Below are 17,797 nucleotides of genomic sequence, written 5' to 3' on the forward strand. Positions count from 1 at the left end.
GATTGGAAAGCAAAAGTGTGAGCCATTCATCAGCATCACGTTTCAACGAGCTAAAAAATTAGTACATTAAAATTCAAAAACTGAAACTTAAGCAGTTTCTAAATTAGGTTTCAAATTGCTCACAGCTGAAAGAAAAAGATATTCAAATTATTAATAATTCATGTATAAATCATATAAATGTTTTGCAATACCATACTACAAATTATACTTGAAAATAAATATTATATTAAAAATTTATTATTATTACTTCAATTTGTTTATTTTAATTTTTACAAATTTGAATTTGCTTTCACTCAACTTACTCTTAATTTTCTTCATTTTGGCACTGTTTTACTATCAATCAATAATATTTTTGATTATTTGATTTACTTCTTAGCCAAACGTATCAAATTTTGCGACTCACACATTTTCTCCCCTCCAAAATTATTATGCTCGCTGCCTTAACTGTGTCAATAGCCGCATTTATGAGTTTGGCACTCGCTCGAATGTCCATACATATTTACGCACATGAATTTATGCATACGTATGTGTATGCGAAATTCAATTTGATTAAAAATCTTGTCATGCTTCAGTCAAAAAATCAACAGAAACCCGAAAAACGAAGCCGCCTCTATAAAAATACGAATCAAAAATTTGCATAGGGCTGTGAATGAATGCTTCGATCGAAGTATGTAAAAACCAGAAAAAAACTTTGTCCAAATAAATATCTACAGCGAAGTCGATATAGTTTTTGGCCAAACTAAACTTTTTTATGGCCAACAACAATAGCTGGCGATACCTGAGGTTATTTACGATTTCTTTTGTATGCAAACACTCGCATTGGTTTTAATTGCCCGCTCGCTTATATAAAACATACTCGTATATGATATGCATAAGTATATCGCACACTTCACACATCGTTTCAATAAGTCAATATATTGAACAATGCCAAAATATTAACGTGATAGTTAACATTATAAAAGAGGCCTATTTTAGACTAAGTCGCATTAATCTAGAAAGTTTTTTCTTTAGTCAAAAATGCCAACTGATTCAATATGCAGGAATCTAGTCCGGCAGTTTATTGTTCACAGAACTACATTTTACTCATTCTACCTACAAAGCGATACTTGAACTACTTTTTGATAAGCAACTTGTGACTTATGCCAGACTGCATGGCACCACTCTATAAATATCCCAGTCAATCATATGTTATGTGGCTCATTTAGTTTTCCTGCATTGCCGACTCATCTGAATACCAAGTAGTATTACTAATTGATTAAGTTAAAATGAAAATGGTATGTTACTTAGAGGAGTATTATTTGCATTGGTCAGCAACTGAGTATAGGAAATGTCAAGATATTTTACATCATAAAATATAAATAAAAATGTATGAATAACCACAATATATGTATGTATTTATGTATATTAAGTTCAATGATGTTAATAATTTAATTGTGTGTCATTCAAAGTCATATTGTTATCAGCGTATAATCAAGTCTATAAATATAAAAATAAAATCTAAATTGATATAAATATAACATAATTTGCTATTTTTTTTTTTTACATATATATACAATTCTGACTCAAATTATGTTCGTTAATATATTTTCCTATTATTTCTAGACAATGTATTAGATTTAGTTTAAACAGATGTTAGGAGATATCGCATTCAAAGTCATTAATTCAAATTACGCATTTGAAGAAAAGTCATTAATACATATTATAGATTTATGATAGATGATACTTAGATAGAGAATACAAAAAACTGAAGTTTATTAATATTAGTATCAATAAAGTATAAATGTTGGATATACTTCATACACCAAAAGATATCTAAAAGATACTTTTGTTTATTTGTGAGCAATTCTCAAATACATTAGAAACATTGCTGTATACATATACATACATATATGCTTAGAATTATTCTATTCTTTTTGCTGGCTCGCCTTCAAAAGTCATTGACTGGCATCGTCTGGCAAGCTTTTAATTTACCAAATAGCCAAATGGCCAAAATTGCCGCTGGGTGCAGCGTCAAAAGTTATGAAAGACAAGAACCTTGGGGCACGCGATGCAGCTTTGTTTTCTTCTCTTCAACTTCTTCTTGTACTATTCTTGTACTATTTTTGTGCCACGAGTTGTGGGGGGTGTGTCCAAATTGAAGCTGGTGCCTAGGAATACGAGTAGGAGAGCTCTAAAGCTAATTCCACTTCGACTGGGCGTAACCAAGCAAATAGGCGTATGTGTAATCTTTACCCGGATGAGATGGTCAAGATATGTTGTAGTTGCTGCTGTGAATCTGGCTCTGTCTGTTCAGCTTTTTTTTCACACATTAAGCAAGCGTCGACACACATAATTTCATGTTGTCCGGTAATTGTTCTGTAAATGCACAAATAATTACTTTCAATGCGCCAATAAAAAAGCCAACAGATGTGGAAAACAAGGGGGATAGAAAGAGTGGGAAAGAAAGCAAAGCAATGTGGCTTTGACTTTGACTTTGGCTGCGTCAATCAGTACATTTGTACATTTGTGCACGCAGCAGGAGCTGAGTTTGAGTTGAGATTTGATCAATCAAGCACTTGGCCATGGCAATCAGCTTGGCTTGAAAACTGAAAACTGAAAGCATTGCGGAGAAAAGTAGGTGACCAGCAGAAGCAACAGACGATGCCAATGAAGGCGATGACGGCGACGGCGACGTCATCATCATCAACATCTTGATCATCACCATCATCATCATCATCATCATCATCATCTCGTCTCTGGCAATCAACTTTACCGTCCTCGTTGAACGCCTAAACGAAATCGTCTGCCGACAACGACAACGACAACGACGACGACGACGACGACGCGACTTTCGATGCAACCGTCACTCACAAAATGTTCTATGGTCGTTGGCATCTGCATCTTTCTCTTTCTCTTTTTAGCCCGGCCATAAACAACTTTTACTGCGTAGTGCGGTAGTCGAAGACGGGCCTCAACCGTCGCTTGCTTTAAGCTTTTGGCTTTAATTATAATTGCAGTCGCAATTTGCTGAACTTTGTCTCATTCTCTGCCGCCTCTTTTCCTTCCTCTCTTGCAGATCGATGATGCAGCCATTCAAGTGTACAAGGATGGTGACTATGGCGCCTACTTGGATCTCGAGTCATCCCTCGCGGAGCAGACTGAAGAAATCGAGGGCCTTCAAGCCAGGTGAGTGCAACAACGCCCCAAAGACCTAATGCGTCAACACAGCCCACGCCATTTATTGGCCATTTAGGAGTATTGACGGCAACTGCAGCTGTGCTTAAGACACCCACACAGTTTAATTGGAATTGTTATTAGCATTTGCATTGGAAAAACCGCTATGATTTATTAACTGACTTTGCGCAAAATTATTGTCAGCGATTTTCACTTTTGTGCGATTTACCTTGAACCCAATATCGGGAAAGCGTTAGCAGGAAATCGAAATGGAAATCTAAGTTGAAATGGATATGTGGCAGGTCTGGGTTTCTGGGGCAGCTGCTCGTGGGTGGCTCTGGCCTTTCACCAGCAGACACGATTACACTGTCTATTACACTAGGCTGCGAGGCGGTCGGTCGCCTTTTCCATTTGCTAATAAAGATATTGCCAAGTTGGCTGTCAGGCGCTGGCCATAAAAAATGTCGCTATCTGTGGCACAGGAAACTGCGCCTGCCTCACCCGTCTCTCCCCCCCCTCTCTCTCTCTCTACAGACTCACTCACTCTTTGGCCAGACATTTGGCATTTGCATTTGCTGCATGCCTTCGCGGTTGCTACGTGCAACTTGTTGCGAATTTTTTTCGGCTGCAACTTGCATTTAATTTGCATTTACTCGTAATCCGCAAACAAACGCAACAAAGAAGTCTACATATAAAACGTGGGCAATGGCAGTTTGGCGTCGTTATATTTCATTTTCTTATTATGTATATAGATATATCTGAGCTCAGCTTTTCTCATAACAAAAGCTTCAGGAGGCATGTGTCTTGTCTACAAGTCACTCTGGAATGCACTACATGCTGCAGAGCGGCATGACGAGTGCCTCAAGGCGTTGGTGGCAAGGCGACATAAATTTCTCACAATTGCTTCATGGCGTCAAAATGTTATAGTTACTTAAAGCATTAAAAGGAAGTTAAAAAAGTGCATTAATTGTATGGGGAAGTTTTAGTTAATAGATTAAAATTATGAATATTGAAGATTTCACTTCAAATAAAGTAATTTAATTTTTAGATCAGCATCTTTGAACTATAAAATTTCTTTAAGTAAATGAGTTTTTTTTTAACCTACACAATTAATTGATATATTTACTCAGTTGATTAGATATTTAAAAAAAAACAATAAATCCCTTTGAATCCCTTTGTTTTTTTCAATGTCAAGATAATGTTGGCAAGCTCAACTACTATATAATTTAGTCCCACTTTTTTTAATTAGAACAATATAAATTTTTTTCAGATTGTTAGAGTTTTCTATAAAAAGTCATATTTGCACTTTTCATACCTACAAAAATGTATTATTAAATTGTGCATAAAAATTTATATTTTATTTTGTCTAATAAATTCAATATAATTTCAAATGATTTTTATACAGAATTGCTACAAAAGAGAATAATTTATGGTCTTTAGTGTATTAGCTAGTTGTACTGATATTTCAGCCATAACTGTTGCCTGTTGCCTGTCTTTGTGGAATGGCCAACGAACGTGATGTCAGTTGCAAGGGCGCGACTGAGAAACGCGTGAGGCCAGGGGCCAAGTTGGCAAGTGGCAAGTGGCAAGTGGGAAGTGGGAAGCTAATGACCTGCTTGCAGGCTAGATAATGGGATTAAAAGATAGTTAGGAGCATGCAGAGAATATGCCAGAGGCAAGGCAAAGTCTGCTACCTAAGACTTTCACTAGTTTCAATTTGCCATGATCATCAAGTACATATGTATAGTAGATGGTCTTCTATAATAATTATAATGCAACTGTCGCCATGGCCCTGTGCAAATTGCTGGCAGTTAGCCAAGAGTTAGTTGACGTCCCTACTCCAGTTACTGGCGCCAATGAGTGTTCTAGTATTCTAGTGTGGCTGAAGGAGGAGTCAGGTCTTGTGGGACTGGTCTGTCTCACTAATCATGCTTATCGTATTAGTCATGGAAGCGCGCTCGCATGCAAATCATTCGCTTCAGTTCGCATCAAAATTCCACAGCAGGCACGGGTCTCGGTCTCGGCATGGGTCGATGGCTGGATGTCTCGATGGTTGGCTTGTCAATCTGCAACTCAGCCATGAATACAGTCACACATACACATACACATACACATATACAGGTGTTACTGTGTGTGCAGTTTGAGTCAAAGTCGAGTCGAGTCGAGTTGAGTTGACTCGCGAGACACACACACACACATTTCATTATGAATTCTTGGCTCGGCTTATTGGCGGCTACGTTCACTCTGATGCTTCATAGTCCATTTTCAATTATCTGCGTCGTTTGTTATTACTTTTATTATGGCCAACAACTGGCAGCAAGCAGCGGGTAATCAATGTTCTTAACTGGTCAATGAACCAATGTATCCCATTGTGTTATACTCTTAGTTTTTGTTCTCTCTACCTTTGTTTTGTTGCCATTGCTAATGAAATTACATACAAAATTAATTTCAATTTATTTACCAACATTCTCTTTCTATATCTCATTCCATCTCTTTTGCAGTCGCAAAAATTCACTGGTGATTCGCACACAGTTGAGTGTGCGCGTTCATGCCATTATTGGTAAGTACAGAGTCCATGGACTTGAGTTTCGATTGTATTGCGTATACGCCTCATTGAACCCACGCTTTCTAATTTCCAGAGAAACTCCTCTCATCGGAGGGCAGCGATTTGCGTCGTGCTTTATTCTCCCTCAAACAGGTGTTCCAGGAGGATAAGGATCTCGTGCACGCCTTTGTCGCTCTGGGCGGTCTCAATTGTCTCGTTCGCGTTGGCAATTGTGCCGATCAAAACTATCAAAATTACATTCTTCGTGCCCTCGGCCAGGTAAATGATCGTTGATCGTTGATCATTGATCATCAATCTCTGTGCACACTGGTTACAAGTCAAAGCTAATCATGTCATTCTTCGCTCGACAGGTCATGCTCTATGTGGATGGCATGAATGGCGTTATGAAGCACCAGCCCACCATGGAGTGGCTCTACTCATTGATCGCCTCCAATTACCGATCAGTGGTCAAGACGGCTCTCAAGCTCTTGCTCGTGTTCGTCGAGTACGCCGAGTCTAATTGTTATGTGCTTGTGAGCGCCATTCATGCCGTGGATTCCGCTCAAGGCACAGCGCCCTGGGCCAATATTATGAGGTAAGCTTAAAAAGTGTTGACTGCTTTTAGGAGGTGCATAAAATTCTCGAACGATAGTTATTATTATGGGGTGTTCCAGAAATGTTAACCAGCCGAAAACCAACCAAAAGCCATACATATTTGGTTTGTTTTCTGATATCTTTAATTTTTTTTTTGCTATTCAAATAAATAAATTTTTGAATAAATAAGCTGTCCTAGAATTTTAAGCAAATGTTGCACTAAATATTTTTTGGAATTAGACAAATTAATGTATTGCAATAAAAAAAATATTTATTACCTTTTTACCTTTATTAACTTCTGAATTTATTTTAGACTGCTTAAGGACTACGACAATGCGGATGCGGAGCTGGTGATCTATGCGACTTCGTTGATCAATAAAACTCTGGCTGGTCTGACAGACCAAGACAGTTTTTATGATGAAAGCGATCTGCTGGAACAACAGGGCATGGAAACAGTTATACAACGCTATATGTCTAAGCCAGGAACAGATTTGGATCTGCTTGATCAACTGCAGTTGTACGAGGCGGTATTGAAGTGAGTAAACAACAATTACCTTAATTAATTTTCCATTCAAGCAATTTATTTATATGACAGATTTGAGGATGGCGAATCGGATGGTCAACGCTTGCCACAGAATTCAATGCGGAAGACGCAACGCCATCGTCCTGGAACAGGCACCACAGAAAGACGCAAATCACGACGTCACAGCACCGACAACAGTCCGGCTTCTTTGTCCAAAGTGTTGCCCACGACGGTGCTCAGGATGACACCAACTCAAGCCACTCTCGATGAGGATGACAGCTCTGGCTCGACAAATTCCACAGAGTTTAGCGGTGGATTGTTCCAGGAAAAAAAGCGTAAGCGAAGAGTCTCTTTTGCTTAGTGAAATTTTAATAAATTTTTACTCTTTTCTAGCACGCGATGGCGCTGGTGTGACGCCTGGTCTGAGACGTCGAAGGGAGCGGGCTGAGCGGCATAAGAGCTTCCTCAAGGAACAGGAGGAGGCGGCAGCCAATGGCATCTTTGCGGCAAGGGAGCTGCGGGAGAATTATGGTGAGTTGTGAATGGACTAATCATTGCTTTTTGCAGACTGCTTTTGGAGACCGAAACTAACTAACTTTGATTCTTTCTACATGCTAATCGCTGTGTCTATGTTTGTCCCATTGTCATCTGCCGATCATGCTAACTAAAACAAATCACACACAAAAGGCCAAATTGTTACCGCCATTCCTGCTACCATACAAAGTGGCGACAGTCCGCCGCAATCATTGCAACCTGAGTTGACCGCGTCTCCATCCACACTAGAGTTCACAACACCCTGCAACATAATCAACAACAATTCGAGCCACAACAACAACATGCACTCGCAAAACAACAACAACAATAACAGCCACATTGACACGCCCAACAACAGTTTGTTGCTGAGTCCCACCAAGCAACTGTTGAGTGGCAGCCAGAGCATTTCCATCATCAACAACAGCTTTGACAAGGCCAACAATAATACGAACAATCAGAATGAGTTCCTTACCAAAAAGAACCTCTTTCGGGAGCGCAACGCAACTGTGATCAATGGCATCATGAAGAATATACAGCAGACGGACAGTGCCTACAAGAAGTATGAGAACGATGCCAATCGACTGAACAACTATTACACACAACTCAGCCAATCCCCAAAGCATCTGTCTGCCGCAGCACAGGATGTGCTCAGTCCCAAGAAAACTCTCAATGGCAATGGCTTTGAATTCGCCACCGCCAGCTCGACGCCTCTCAAATTGGATGCGTTGCCAGCGCCAGAGCCTTTGAGTCCAATACATAAGCCAGTTGCAGTTGGTGCGCCACCACCGCCGCCTCCCCCACCACCGCCACCACCAGGCTGGTGGCATTTTCCCACACAGCCAAATGCAGCTAGAACTACCCTAACCAACAATACTAACCCAGAGCCACAGTCTCAGCCTCAAACTCAACCACAACAGCAACAACTAGCTATGGATACGACAGGTAGGTGCAGCTTTTAATAAAATGTATAAAAAAAATGTTGCATACTTTTATGTGCTCTGTAAATATTTGTCATCATGCGTCTGCTGTTGCATACTTTTGTGCGTCATTTTTTTTAATCTTCTAATCTGCGATTAATTTGTAATTTTAAATGTACTCTCCACAGATCTGGAGAATAAGGATATGCTGTTGCAGTTGAAACGTGATCACACGGTCAAGGATCTGACACAGAAACTGAGTAATCTCCCCAGCAGTCCCACACAGGATCCAGGCAATCGCTCTATTTGTGGCGATATGTCCGGCCTCATATCGAAAGCCAAAGAAGGTCTTGCCAAGAGCAAGAGCAAAGGTGAAATATCGCGGTAAGTTTATAGCCACTTATTAAACTTGCTTAGCTTATCAGCCAAATAGGGGCTATATGTAGTACAATTTTTTAGTTGTCGTTCACGATTAGGTTCTGTCGCTTTTCATGATTATTTTATAGAGAATCACTTGAAATATATCTGCAGGTTTAGTTCAAGATTAAAAATTGAATCGTAGACTATTATAATATGAAATCTATGACTTTTTTTATTTGATGAATATCTCGAACTTAGGTTGAAGATTGTTTTTTAGACTGTAATATATTCTGTTCTTATCTCAAGATTTTTTTTTATAATCGTATTTTGTGAATCTCATATCTTATACTTTTTGATCAACAGTAAGTCTGTTGTTAAGTTTAAAGCTTTTATTGCATATTAATTATTACACTTATCAAATATCAAATTAATATTTTATATTAATTTCTATTCAGTTATATAGAAGTACTTTAAAAGTATTTCCATGATTAATTACACATCAAAATAATTAATTCGTATAGTTTTTTTTGCTTAAATTAAAAGATTTTTGTTTTTTGTTCAACTTGAGGTCATTTATTTTGGATAAGATATACAGCTTTCTACAGATTTAAGCGTATTTGGGCGCGTACTTCTCGTAGGTGGCAATGTAGGCAGCCTTGGCGGCATCCTGGGACAGACCCTTGTGCTTGCTCCATGCGCTCCACTTAGCCTTGCCCTTCAGGTCCAATGCACCGGGCTCAGCGGTGTTGTTGTCACCAACTGTGGCCTGCTTGAAGAGACCGTAGAACTCCAAGAACTCATCGTTCGTTGGGGTCTTGGTGAAGTTCTTGGCTTTCTCGGCGGCGGTGTTGAACTACGAATTTGTAGAGATCCAAGTTATAGACGAATATTGGATTCGAGTACTCAATACTTACATCCATGTTGTCTTTAGCTTGAGCTGCTTAACTGCTTCTGAGTGCTGATTGGGTTAAGAGGCAACCTTTATATAGTGGATAGGGTTGACTACCAGGGCTAACTGATAGCGATTTATGACATTACGCTTAGATATCGATATGAACCAGCAGCTGTGATAAGCAACTTGCAACTTTGTCATGTCCACCTTAGCCATGTCGGCATATAAAACGGCAAATTCAACTTTAATTACCAATTGGCAATATCAAAACGTGTGATCAAAGGTCTCCACTCAGTTAATCAGCCTTTAGGTTGAGTAAGCAGTAAATTATAAAAGAAGGGCGATCTTACGATTCTTACGGGTTCATTACGTGTACTTTATTGCCATCGAAATTAAATATATTTGTATATGCAATTATGTATAGATGGGAGCGTATTTCTCATACAGGGCGATGTAGGCAGCCTTGGCAGCATCAGTGGAGAGTCCCTTGCGGCTCAGCCAGGCCTCGTATTTGGCAGCTCCCTCAGCATCGGCGGGTTTCTCGATGTTCACATCGCCGGTATGGACCTGCTTGTAGAGGCCGTAGAATTCCAGATAGACCTCAGTTGGGGGCTTGTGGCTGAAGGCCTTTGACTTTTCGCAAATCGCATCGAACTGCATGAATTCATAAATTTCAATTAATTGTTACGACTATTCAATTTTACGGTTTATCAGCTCAACTTACATCCATATTGTTTGGGATTTAATGAAAGACTATGATTTGTAGTGCACAAATCGCCGCCTTTTATAGTCACCACGAGCAATATAATTAAATCTTATCATTTCTGAGTGCCATAAATAATGAAATAGTAGTAGTAGTAAATAGAAAGGCCTTGATAATTTACGATCGGACTTTTATGCAACATGTGCATTTCTTGTTCAATATTTCAATTTGGAATTGGCAATTTCATAAAAAAATAAAAATAATCCCATATCCAAGGAATCGTCTTCTATCTACAATAGAAAGTTGCTGGCGTGTTCTTTTCGAGTTTGTTATCTTGCTGCCAGGCGAAATTCTGATAAGCATTTATGGCTGAGGGGCAGATATGGATTTGTCACTTGACCAGCCATAATTATGATACACATTGTCGTACTTTGAGTTGTTTCCGTATCTGATCGATTTATCGATTGCACTTATCGCTTAGCTCATCGAGCGTTGATCAGGAACTGAAAAAGGCTGAACCCAAGAAATCGGAGAATGAACTGCACTGGGAAGAACTCGTGCGCAGCATGACACGACCCTTGAATCTTTGTGATCTGGACTTTACCGATCTGCATTCGGATGATGAGAAGGATGTTCTGGCACCACGTGGTCTTGGCGTTGGCATTCCACCTCCACCGCCACCACTCGCTGGTGGCATGGTTATGCCGCCCCCCATGATGCCACCCAATCTCTTATTGAGCTACGGCGTCGTACCGGGAAGTCTGACAAACAGCGTGAACAGCTCCCTAAATGGTTCAGTGAACGGAGAACTTGCCAATGGCAATAACACCATCAAGAAGAACAAGAAGACGGTAGGAGAATGAACTTTCAAGTTCTATAATTACAGATTAATCACTTTCAATTATTTGCCTTTCAGGTCAAGCTCTTCTGGAAGGAAGTGCGTGAGGACATGATTCCCCAGGTGGTGGGTAAAACCATTTGGGATGAGCTGCCCAATGCAAATGTAGACACTCAAAAACTGGAGCATCTCTTTGAGTCGCGGGCCAAGGACTTGATGACCAAGGTGCGTATTAATATACTCGTAATTATCCAAATTAAATGGGGGGTTTAATACAAGTTCTTCTTTTTATGATAAGTGTCAATAATAAGTCTTATAGCATAGTTTTTAGTATAGTATTCGTAGTATAAATGTTGTATAACAATATTTTTCGAATGATATTTGTATTCTTTTCCCATTTTTTTTTTCTAAACATGTTTAATAATTTTCGATATATGTCAACTGGTCTGTTTGCGGATAAATCTACAATACATAAATGTTGTGCTAAAACCAAAAATATCAATATATATTTCTCAAATATTAAATCAAATGTTTCCAAATGTTTTAGGAGGTGAGTGCAATTAATATGTTATTACACATTTACTCACTCTTTCTTTTTCTCTCTCGCTGTCTCTCACTCTCACTCTCTCTACGTACTGCTCACTCACTTGTTTGGTTTATGTCTCTCAGTGTTTGGTGTCGGTTTTTTTGTTCTTTTATGTAACACACATACATATACACATAGACACACAATCTACAGTCTTCTGTCTACAGATTCAATACAATATCTCATTAAAAAGCACAGATTTGTTCATTTGTTTTATGTTGTTCTTAACTGACAGACACCTTGTGTGCACTTTCCCTATTCCCCACGCACCACTCTCTGTCTCTCTATCAATCTCTCTCTCTTTCTCTCTCTCTCTCTCTGTGACGTATTGTTAACTCTCTTTCTTCTGCAGAAACAACAAGAGCTGAATAAGAGCAAGGAAGTCATCGTGCTGGATCACAAGCGCTCCAATGCCATCAACATTGCAATGACAAAGCTGCCACCTCCCCGGGCTATCAAGACGGCGATCCTCAAGATGGACGCCACTGTGGTCACCAGGGAGGGCATTGACAAGCTGCTGAATATGTTGCCCTCGGATGAGGAGCGTGGCAAAATACTGGAGGCCCAGTTGTCCAATCCGGAGTTACCTTTGGGCAGCGCTGAGCAGTTTTTGCTGACCTTAGCTTCCATTTCGGAGCTGGGCGCAAGGTTGAAACTCTGGGCCTTTAGATTGGACTTTGACAATTGCGAGGTAAGTTTTATAAATGCTTCTAATCTTTCTAAATTCATATGTACTTAATTGATTGTAGAAAGAGATTGCCGAACCACTGATGGATCTCAAACAAGGCATTGAGATTCTACGTCAGAATCGCACATTTCGTTGTATTCTCTCCACGCTGCTGTCCGTGGGCATCTTTTTGAATGGCGCACCTGTGAAGGGTTTCCAGATTGAGTATCTGTCCAAGGTGCCCGAGGTCAAGGACACCGTTCACAAGCACTCGCTGCTGCATCATCTCTGCCACATGGTCATGGAGTCCTGCAGCGACACCAGTGATTTATACTCTGAAATTGGTCCTATAACACGCGCTTCCAAGGCCGACTTCACGGACTTGGCCCACAATCTGAACCAACTGGAGGCCGAGTGCAAGGCCTCTTGGGATCGGCTTAAGCTCATTGCCAAACACGATTGTGCACCGCAATTAAAACAAAAGTTGGTTGACTTTCTGGCCGATTGTGCGGAGCGTATTATCATTCTCCAGATTGTCCATCGTCGCGTCATGAATCGTTACCGCAAGTTTCTATTGTGGCTGGGCATGCCCCAGCACAGTGTGGCCGAGTCGAGGCCCAATGAGTTCTGTCGCAATTTGTCAGAGTTCGCTTTGGAATATCGCACGACTCGGGAGCGTGTGCAGCAGCAGCTGGAGAAGAAGGCCAATCATCGGGAGCGCAACAAGACGCGCGGCAAGCTCATCATTGACATGGCCAAGTTCAAGACCAAAGAGACGACCAAGGAGGATGTAGCTGATGCCGAGCTCAAGTGAGTTTTTGCTACTTTTTTAAGGAACATATTTACACTCATGGTCAAATTAATAAGTACTTGACTTTCAGTTTAAATCATTTTAATTGAACTGAATACCAATCTGCTTAGGTTTGAAAATCAAAATTAAACATAAATGTTTGTTTTTGCAACTTTCGAAATTTTAAATAAAAAGCTAGCATATAAAATAATTACATCAATTCTAAAATTACCTACTTGATTTATGACAGAAGTGCAATAAAAAAAAAATATACAATTTAAAACAATACCCGATATTGACCTACTTTTGTTATGATAAAAATGCAATTACAAAGCAAAAAAAAATTCTTGTGAATACCAGACATTGATATTAAATAGAAAAAAAAAAATGTTTTAAAGCATAGCAATTTTTCTAAACAAAAAGTCTAGCTATTAAAAAATTAAATTATATTAAGTTTCATCTATTATCTGTTTCTTGTTAAATTTTGTATATTTTGACTTGATATTTTTAAAGTACTATATTTTATGTTAGTAATAAATTTCTTGTATATTTTAGGCAACTTTTGGGCACGCCCAGCGCGGATCAGGCAGATGGTACTCTGACTTGGCGTCGACGTCGTGCCGAGCAGCTTCGCTCGCCCATTGCTCGTCAGAGCGAGGAGCAGTTCACTGATGGCGATGATGAAATACTCGAATCTCTTGTGAAGACAGCCACAAAGGCGTCCGGTACACGGACCACGCCCCGTGAGCGCAAGCGTACGCGTCATGCGGATCGCAAGTCCTGTAAGTTCCCCACTCCACTCCCCTTCGAAGTATACCCGGCCAGTGTTGGCTAACATTACATTAATGAAGGTGTTGGTTTATCTTTTGAAATACATACAGCGCGCTATGTTTAGTATCACATACACCCACACACACACACACATACGTAAATTGGAGAAATGAAATGTAATGCCATATTAGAAATTCCACAAATTCCATATTGATACAAAACAACAACAACAATTCCTGTTCTTTTAATTTTCCTCTTAAGGCTTTGGCACTTTTTAGTTCTGCTCGCTTACAAATCGGTTGCCTACATTCGGTTTTTAATTTTATTGTTTTTTTTTTTTATTACCATTAACGCACCCAACAATACCAACCAATGAACCAACCAATCAATCAACCAACCAATCAATCAAATACTGAAGTGAAACGCAGTCGTACGCGCGAAGGATTCACAATTGAAAGAGCACCATCGCCATAGAAGGCGTAACCGTTACGTAACTGTTACCTTAACCGTTACCGTTAACCGTTACCGAAAAGAACAGCCAACTGTTTTTTAGGTCTTTACCTTTTTGGTTAGTGTTGAATTGTATTGAACATACAATATAAGTTTTTGATTTTTGTTCCAGTTTTTTATGTTCAGTCTTGTCTTGCGAGATCCTTTTGCTTTCCTCGAATTTTGAAAATGTTACCGATTAAGAAAATTGAAATTATTAACTGGGTTGCAAATGGATCTTACGAGTATATTTTGTGTTATTTGCACTTCAAGCGCGCCTGGCTCGATTCCCCGTTTATAAAGTTGTTTTGTTTGAGAAATGCATGATCTTAACAAAGTTTTCCAAAAGCAAAAGAAACACACGCTACTAAAACGCATGAAATGCAACTGAAAAGTCTTCAAACTCAACCCTTAACATATTTCGAAAATGTTTTCAAATAAATAATTGGTGAATTTAATTTGCAGTGCGTCGCACGCTGAAGAACGGTCTCACCGACGAGGAGAAACAGCATGTGGCTGCCCTAATACAAACATATTAGAGCTAAGGAATTCCCCACCCCCTGCGAATACAATCCACATCCCACGACCCTCAATTTAACTCCCAGTGACGTCACAAGTCGGAGCATCGCGCACACAGACTGAAATTGGCGATCTCACACGTACAGCAGCTGGAACTAGCCCCGGAACTGGTACTGGAACTGGCATCGATACTCCCCAAATCTGAAACGAGAAAGTGCGCAATCTTTTTGGCCACAATCACAACCACAACAGCAACGAAAAAGTCCTTAAAGTTCTCTTAGTTTTTTTCTGTTATTCGATTTTTATGTTTACTTCAGCTAAGTATTAAAATTAATCATATTGTTAACAATAACAAAAGCAATCACAACTAAAACATCAACTGTATTAAGAGCCAAACAAATAATATTTTAATATTCAAAGGAATTCTAAAAAATGTCCCCATTTTAAATTTGTGCTTTCTAAATTAACTTAAACTTAATTTATAATTTAGCCTTAAATTACCTACGAAATAAATAAAATATATATTTATTAAATCAATACAATTACCCCCTCTTCACCTCTCTTTCTCTCACTCTCTCTCTCTCTCTCTGAGTCTCTTAATATCCATTCGTGCAAGGCTGTTGCACGTAGTCGAGGCAGAAGCCACGATTGTCAATATCATTAGGCGCCTCCACGCCATCAGTGTGGAAATTCAAACGAAAGGGACGCACGCTGGCTGCGATTGAAACTTATATTTGGCATCAGTAAATTAATACAATTATTACCACTTACACTGCACCGTTTTGGCCAACATGCCCGCCTCGGCGCTGAAGGTGCCTCCACAGACTCGATCCTCACAGCCGGGCAGGGGAGGAATGCGATCCGCGGAGCGTATGCAGCCAATTAGCAACCAATCGCTGGTGCAGCCACTGCCAGGGGGTAGCGGTACACCACCGCCACCACCACCACCACCCACTATGGTAGGCACAGGATTATTGGAATTGCCAGAAATAGTAAATGCACGGGAGCGATTGTTCTCCAGATCAGGACATGCATTGTATTGTATCCCGCAGAAGTTGCGCTCATTTCTGATGCAGATGCTGTAGTCCTGATTGGAGAGCTGTCTGCCCCCCACAGTGTTGTAGTTGAAACTCCTCACGCGTCCACTGATGGTCGTGTAGTACTGCAGACAACCCTGATCCGCTCGACTAATGCTACCACAATGAATTTGGGTGACGCGTATGCGCCACAATCGAGGGAAACTGGCGCTGGTTATGACAGACAATACAATGGGATTGCTCTGGCCCAGACCCGCATCAATGTACACTAGTAAATATAGTTAATTATTACTGAGAGTTTTCCACGGTACAGTAAAAGTATTTAAAGTGGCACATTTTTAAATTGTACATTAGTAAAAGTGTCCAAGACTTAAAATTATGAAATTTAAATACTTCCTTTTCTGCAAGAGTCAAGGGAAATGTATTTTCCAAAATGCATTTTTATATGTGAATTTATAAAATTTTTAAATTAACATAAAATAATTAAATAAATAAATTAATTATTAAAAATGTTATAAGATGCGAAAATTATATAAAAGAAAAGACAAATGTTTTATCTCTCTGAATTAAAGACGTTATATTGGAAATAAATAACTCTTGCTAGTAGAGATTAAATTTTCTGATTTTTTTTTTTTTTAGGTAATAAAAATTGCTTATTTTAGAATTTTAAAAGTGAGAGTGAAAATTGAATTTGAAAACTCACTGTGATCGCCTGTGGAGCTGCCGCAAATGGTGGGCGTGGGGCTGCCTCCAGAGATCAGCAACTGATCCTGATTGCACAGATGATTGGCAGCTTCGGGAGGCGCTATGGAAAACATGTCCAAATCCAAGCGCAACTGACAAATATCTGGATGAAGTTTCTGCACTGTCACCTGGCAGCTTCCCGTACCGTCGTACACATCCGGATGATTGGGATTCACGAAATATGTAGAGTTTTCTCGAATGACACCGCCGCAGGTTTGAAGAACTGGCAATAATGTTTCCATTTACCTCGGTTCATGTGGAAATGAATGGGGACTTACGACTTACATATGCAACAAACGCCGTAGGCACCACCACAGGGTCCAGCTGGAATGCCATTGCGGAGCAGACAATCCTTGCTGGGTATGCAGTTTCCCTGCTCGCCAGAGGGCGCTGCACAGCTGCTCGGTCCAATTGGCACCAAGGCAAAAATGGGCAGAACTGAGGAGGGTGAAATGAGCTAATGAAATGACAGTCCGATTGCACTTAAGATTCACACCCACACTTGGATTCACGTACGCGCGGCGTAGAGGAGAACCATTTCCCGCCAAAGATTAAGTCTCTCCAAGTGTTTGTATGCGGTTTCGTTGGCACTTTGCCCGCTGCCAGGACAAAGAAGCAACAGATCACAATAATAAAACCACTGAGTTTCACTCGGGAGTTTCCCATTTTGCAGTGGGAGATGAGCACGCGTTGCTGCCTCACACGGTTGTGGCACGCAGCTCCACTTGAGGTGACAATTTATTCGGCCTGGCGTGGAAATAAGTTTAATGACCGCAATTTGTTGTCGCTTTGAGGTTTTTAGCTTCGAAAAAACCTGTGAATTTAGCTAAATATTAATTGCAATAACAAAACGCGGCAGCTGAAAAATACAATTAGATGCGCCACAAAAATCAACGGCAACAGCAAATGGTAACAACAACAACAATTGGTAGGAGCAATGCCTATGCCAATGCAGTCAATGGCATGGCTTAAACTAACGAGGGGAACCGCGGGGGACACGTTCCATGTACATACTCGTAATACCTCATATTTCACGTTCCGACAACGTTTTTATCTTGTGCTTCCTGTTGCGAATTTATATGTTTGCCACACCTGCCACATCGATTAAATGTTGGGCAAGGCCTGCCAGAAATTC

At 40.0% G+C, this 17,797-nt stretch overlaps 4 protein-coding genes across 9 annotated transcripts in view; 1 reads left to right on the forward strand and 3 right to left on the reverse strand.

Moving 5' to 3' along the window:
* LOC117787915 (FH1/FH2 domain-containing protein 3) overlaps nucleotides 1-15,249 on the forward strand; it is a 41,810-nt gene extending 26,561 nt beyond the window's left edge. For 2 of the 6 annotated variants that reach the window (XR_004617707.1, XR_004617708.1), the window contains 16 exons: nucleotides 3,056-3,165; nucleotides 5,655-5,713; nucleotides 5,793-5,977; nucleotides 6,070-6,293; nucleotides 6,606-6,827; nucleotides 6,888-7,150; nucleotides 7,209-7,346; nucleotides 7,503-8,291; nucleotides 8,455-8,650; nucleotides 10,703-11,072; nucleotides 11,138-11,284; nucleotides 11,998-12,336; nucleotides 12,395-13,122; nucleotides 13,658-13,884; nucleotides 14,292-14,441; nucleotides 14,828-15,249. Coding sequence is in view for 4 of the 6 variants with exons in the window: in XM_034626545.1 (XP_034482436.1) it covers nucleotides 3,056-3,165; nucleotides 5,655-5,713; nucleotides 5,793-5,977; nucleotides 6,070-6,293; nucleotides 6,606-6,827; nucleotides 6,888-7,150; nucleotides 7,209-7,346; nucleotides 7,503-8,291; nucleotides 8,455-8,650; nucleotides 10,703-11,072; nucleotides 11,138-11,284; nucleotides 11,998-12,336; nucleotides 12,395-13,122; nucleotides 13,658-13,884; nucleotides 14,828-14,901 (4,071 nt within the window). In the remaining 2 variants the exon portion in view is untranslated. Of the gene's footprint in view, nucleotides 1-3,055; nucleotides 3,166-5,654; nucleotides 5,714-5,792; nucleotides 5,978-6,069; nucleotides 6,294-6,605; nucleotides 6,828-6,887; nucleotides 7,151-7,208; nucleotides 7,347-7,502; nucleotides 8,292-8,454; nucleotides 8,651-10,702; nucleotides 11,073-11,137; nucleotides 11,286-11,995; nucleotides 12,337-12,394; nucleotides 13,123-13,657; nucleotides 13,885-14,291; nucleotides 14,442-14,827 lie in introns of all 6 variants that reach the window. The other 4 variants (XM_034626545.1, XM_034626547.1, XM_034626546.1 and 1 more) reach the window with 3 other exon arrangements.
* On the reverse strand, nucleotides 9,177-9,695 carry LOC117787918 (acyl-CoA-binding protein homolog). Its single transcript, XM_034626550.1, has 2 exons — nucleotides 9,541-9,695; nucleotides 9,177-9,479 (listed from the first exon to the last, which is right to left on the reverse strand). The coding sequence occupies exons 1-2, from the start codon at nucleotides 9,544-9,546 to the stop codon at nucleotides 9,234-9,236; spliced, it is 252 nt and encodes an 83-aa protein (XP_034482441.1). The 5' UTR covers nucleotides 9,547-9,695; the 3' UTR covers nucleotides 9,177-9,233.
* LOC117787919 (acyl-CoA-binding protein) lies at nucleotides 9,865-10,370 on the reverse strand. The gene is made up of 2 exons (XM_034626551.1): nucleotides 10,243-10,370; nucleotides 9,865-10,172 (listed from the first exon to the last, which is right to left on the reverse strand). The coding sequence occupies exons 1-2, from the start codon at nucleotides 10,246-10,248 to the stop codon at nucleotides 9,933-9,935; spliced, it is 246 nt and encodes an 81-aa protein (XP_034482442.1). The 5' UTR covers nucleotides 10,249-10,370; the 3' UTR covers nucleotides 9,865-9,932.
* A 228-nt stretch (nucleotides 15,250-15,477) lies between the features above and the next one.
* LOC117788478 lies at nucleotides 15,478-17,328 on the reverse strand. Its single transcript, XM_034627261.1, has 5 exons — nucleotides 17,163-17,328; nucleotides 16,948-17,100; nucleotides 16,622-16,885; nucleotides 15,653-16,186; nucleotides 15,478-15,596 (listed from the first exon to the last, which is right to left on the reverse strand). The coding sequence occupies exons 1-5, from the start codon at nucleotides 17,326-17,328 to the stop codon at nucleotides 15,478-15,480; spliced, it is 1,236 nt and encodes a 411-aa protein (XP_034483152.1).
* Nucleotides 17,329-17,797: the final 469 nt, after the last annotated feature.

The sequence above is a fragment of the Drosophila innubila genome (genome assembly GCF_004354385.1).
Source record: "Drosophila innubila isolate TH190305 chromosome 3L unlocalized genomic scaffold, UK_Dinn_1.0 0_D_3L, whole genome shotgun sequence".
NCBI lineage: Eukaryota > Metazoa > Arthropoda > Insecta > Diptera > Drosophilidae > Drosophila > Drosophila innubila.

Excerpts from the sequence above, each read along its gene's own strand:
- LOC117788478 (XM_034627261.1), bottom strand. The coding sequence starts at position 17,328 with ATGGGAAACTCCCGAGTGAAACTCAGTGGTTTTATTATTGTGATCTGT. Across the intron at positions 16,886-16,947 it reads CTACGGCGTTTGTTGCATAT|TTCTTCAAACCTGCGGCGGT; the intron begins GTAAGTCGTAAG and ends CATTATTGCCAG. Across the intron at positions 15,597-15,652 it reads GTTGGCCAAAACGGTGCAGT|CCAGCGTGCGTCCCTTTCGT; the intron begins GTAAGTGGTAAT and ends TTTCAATCGCAG.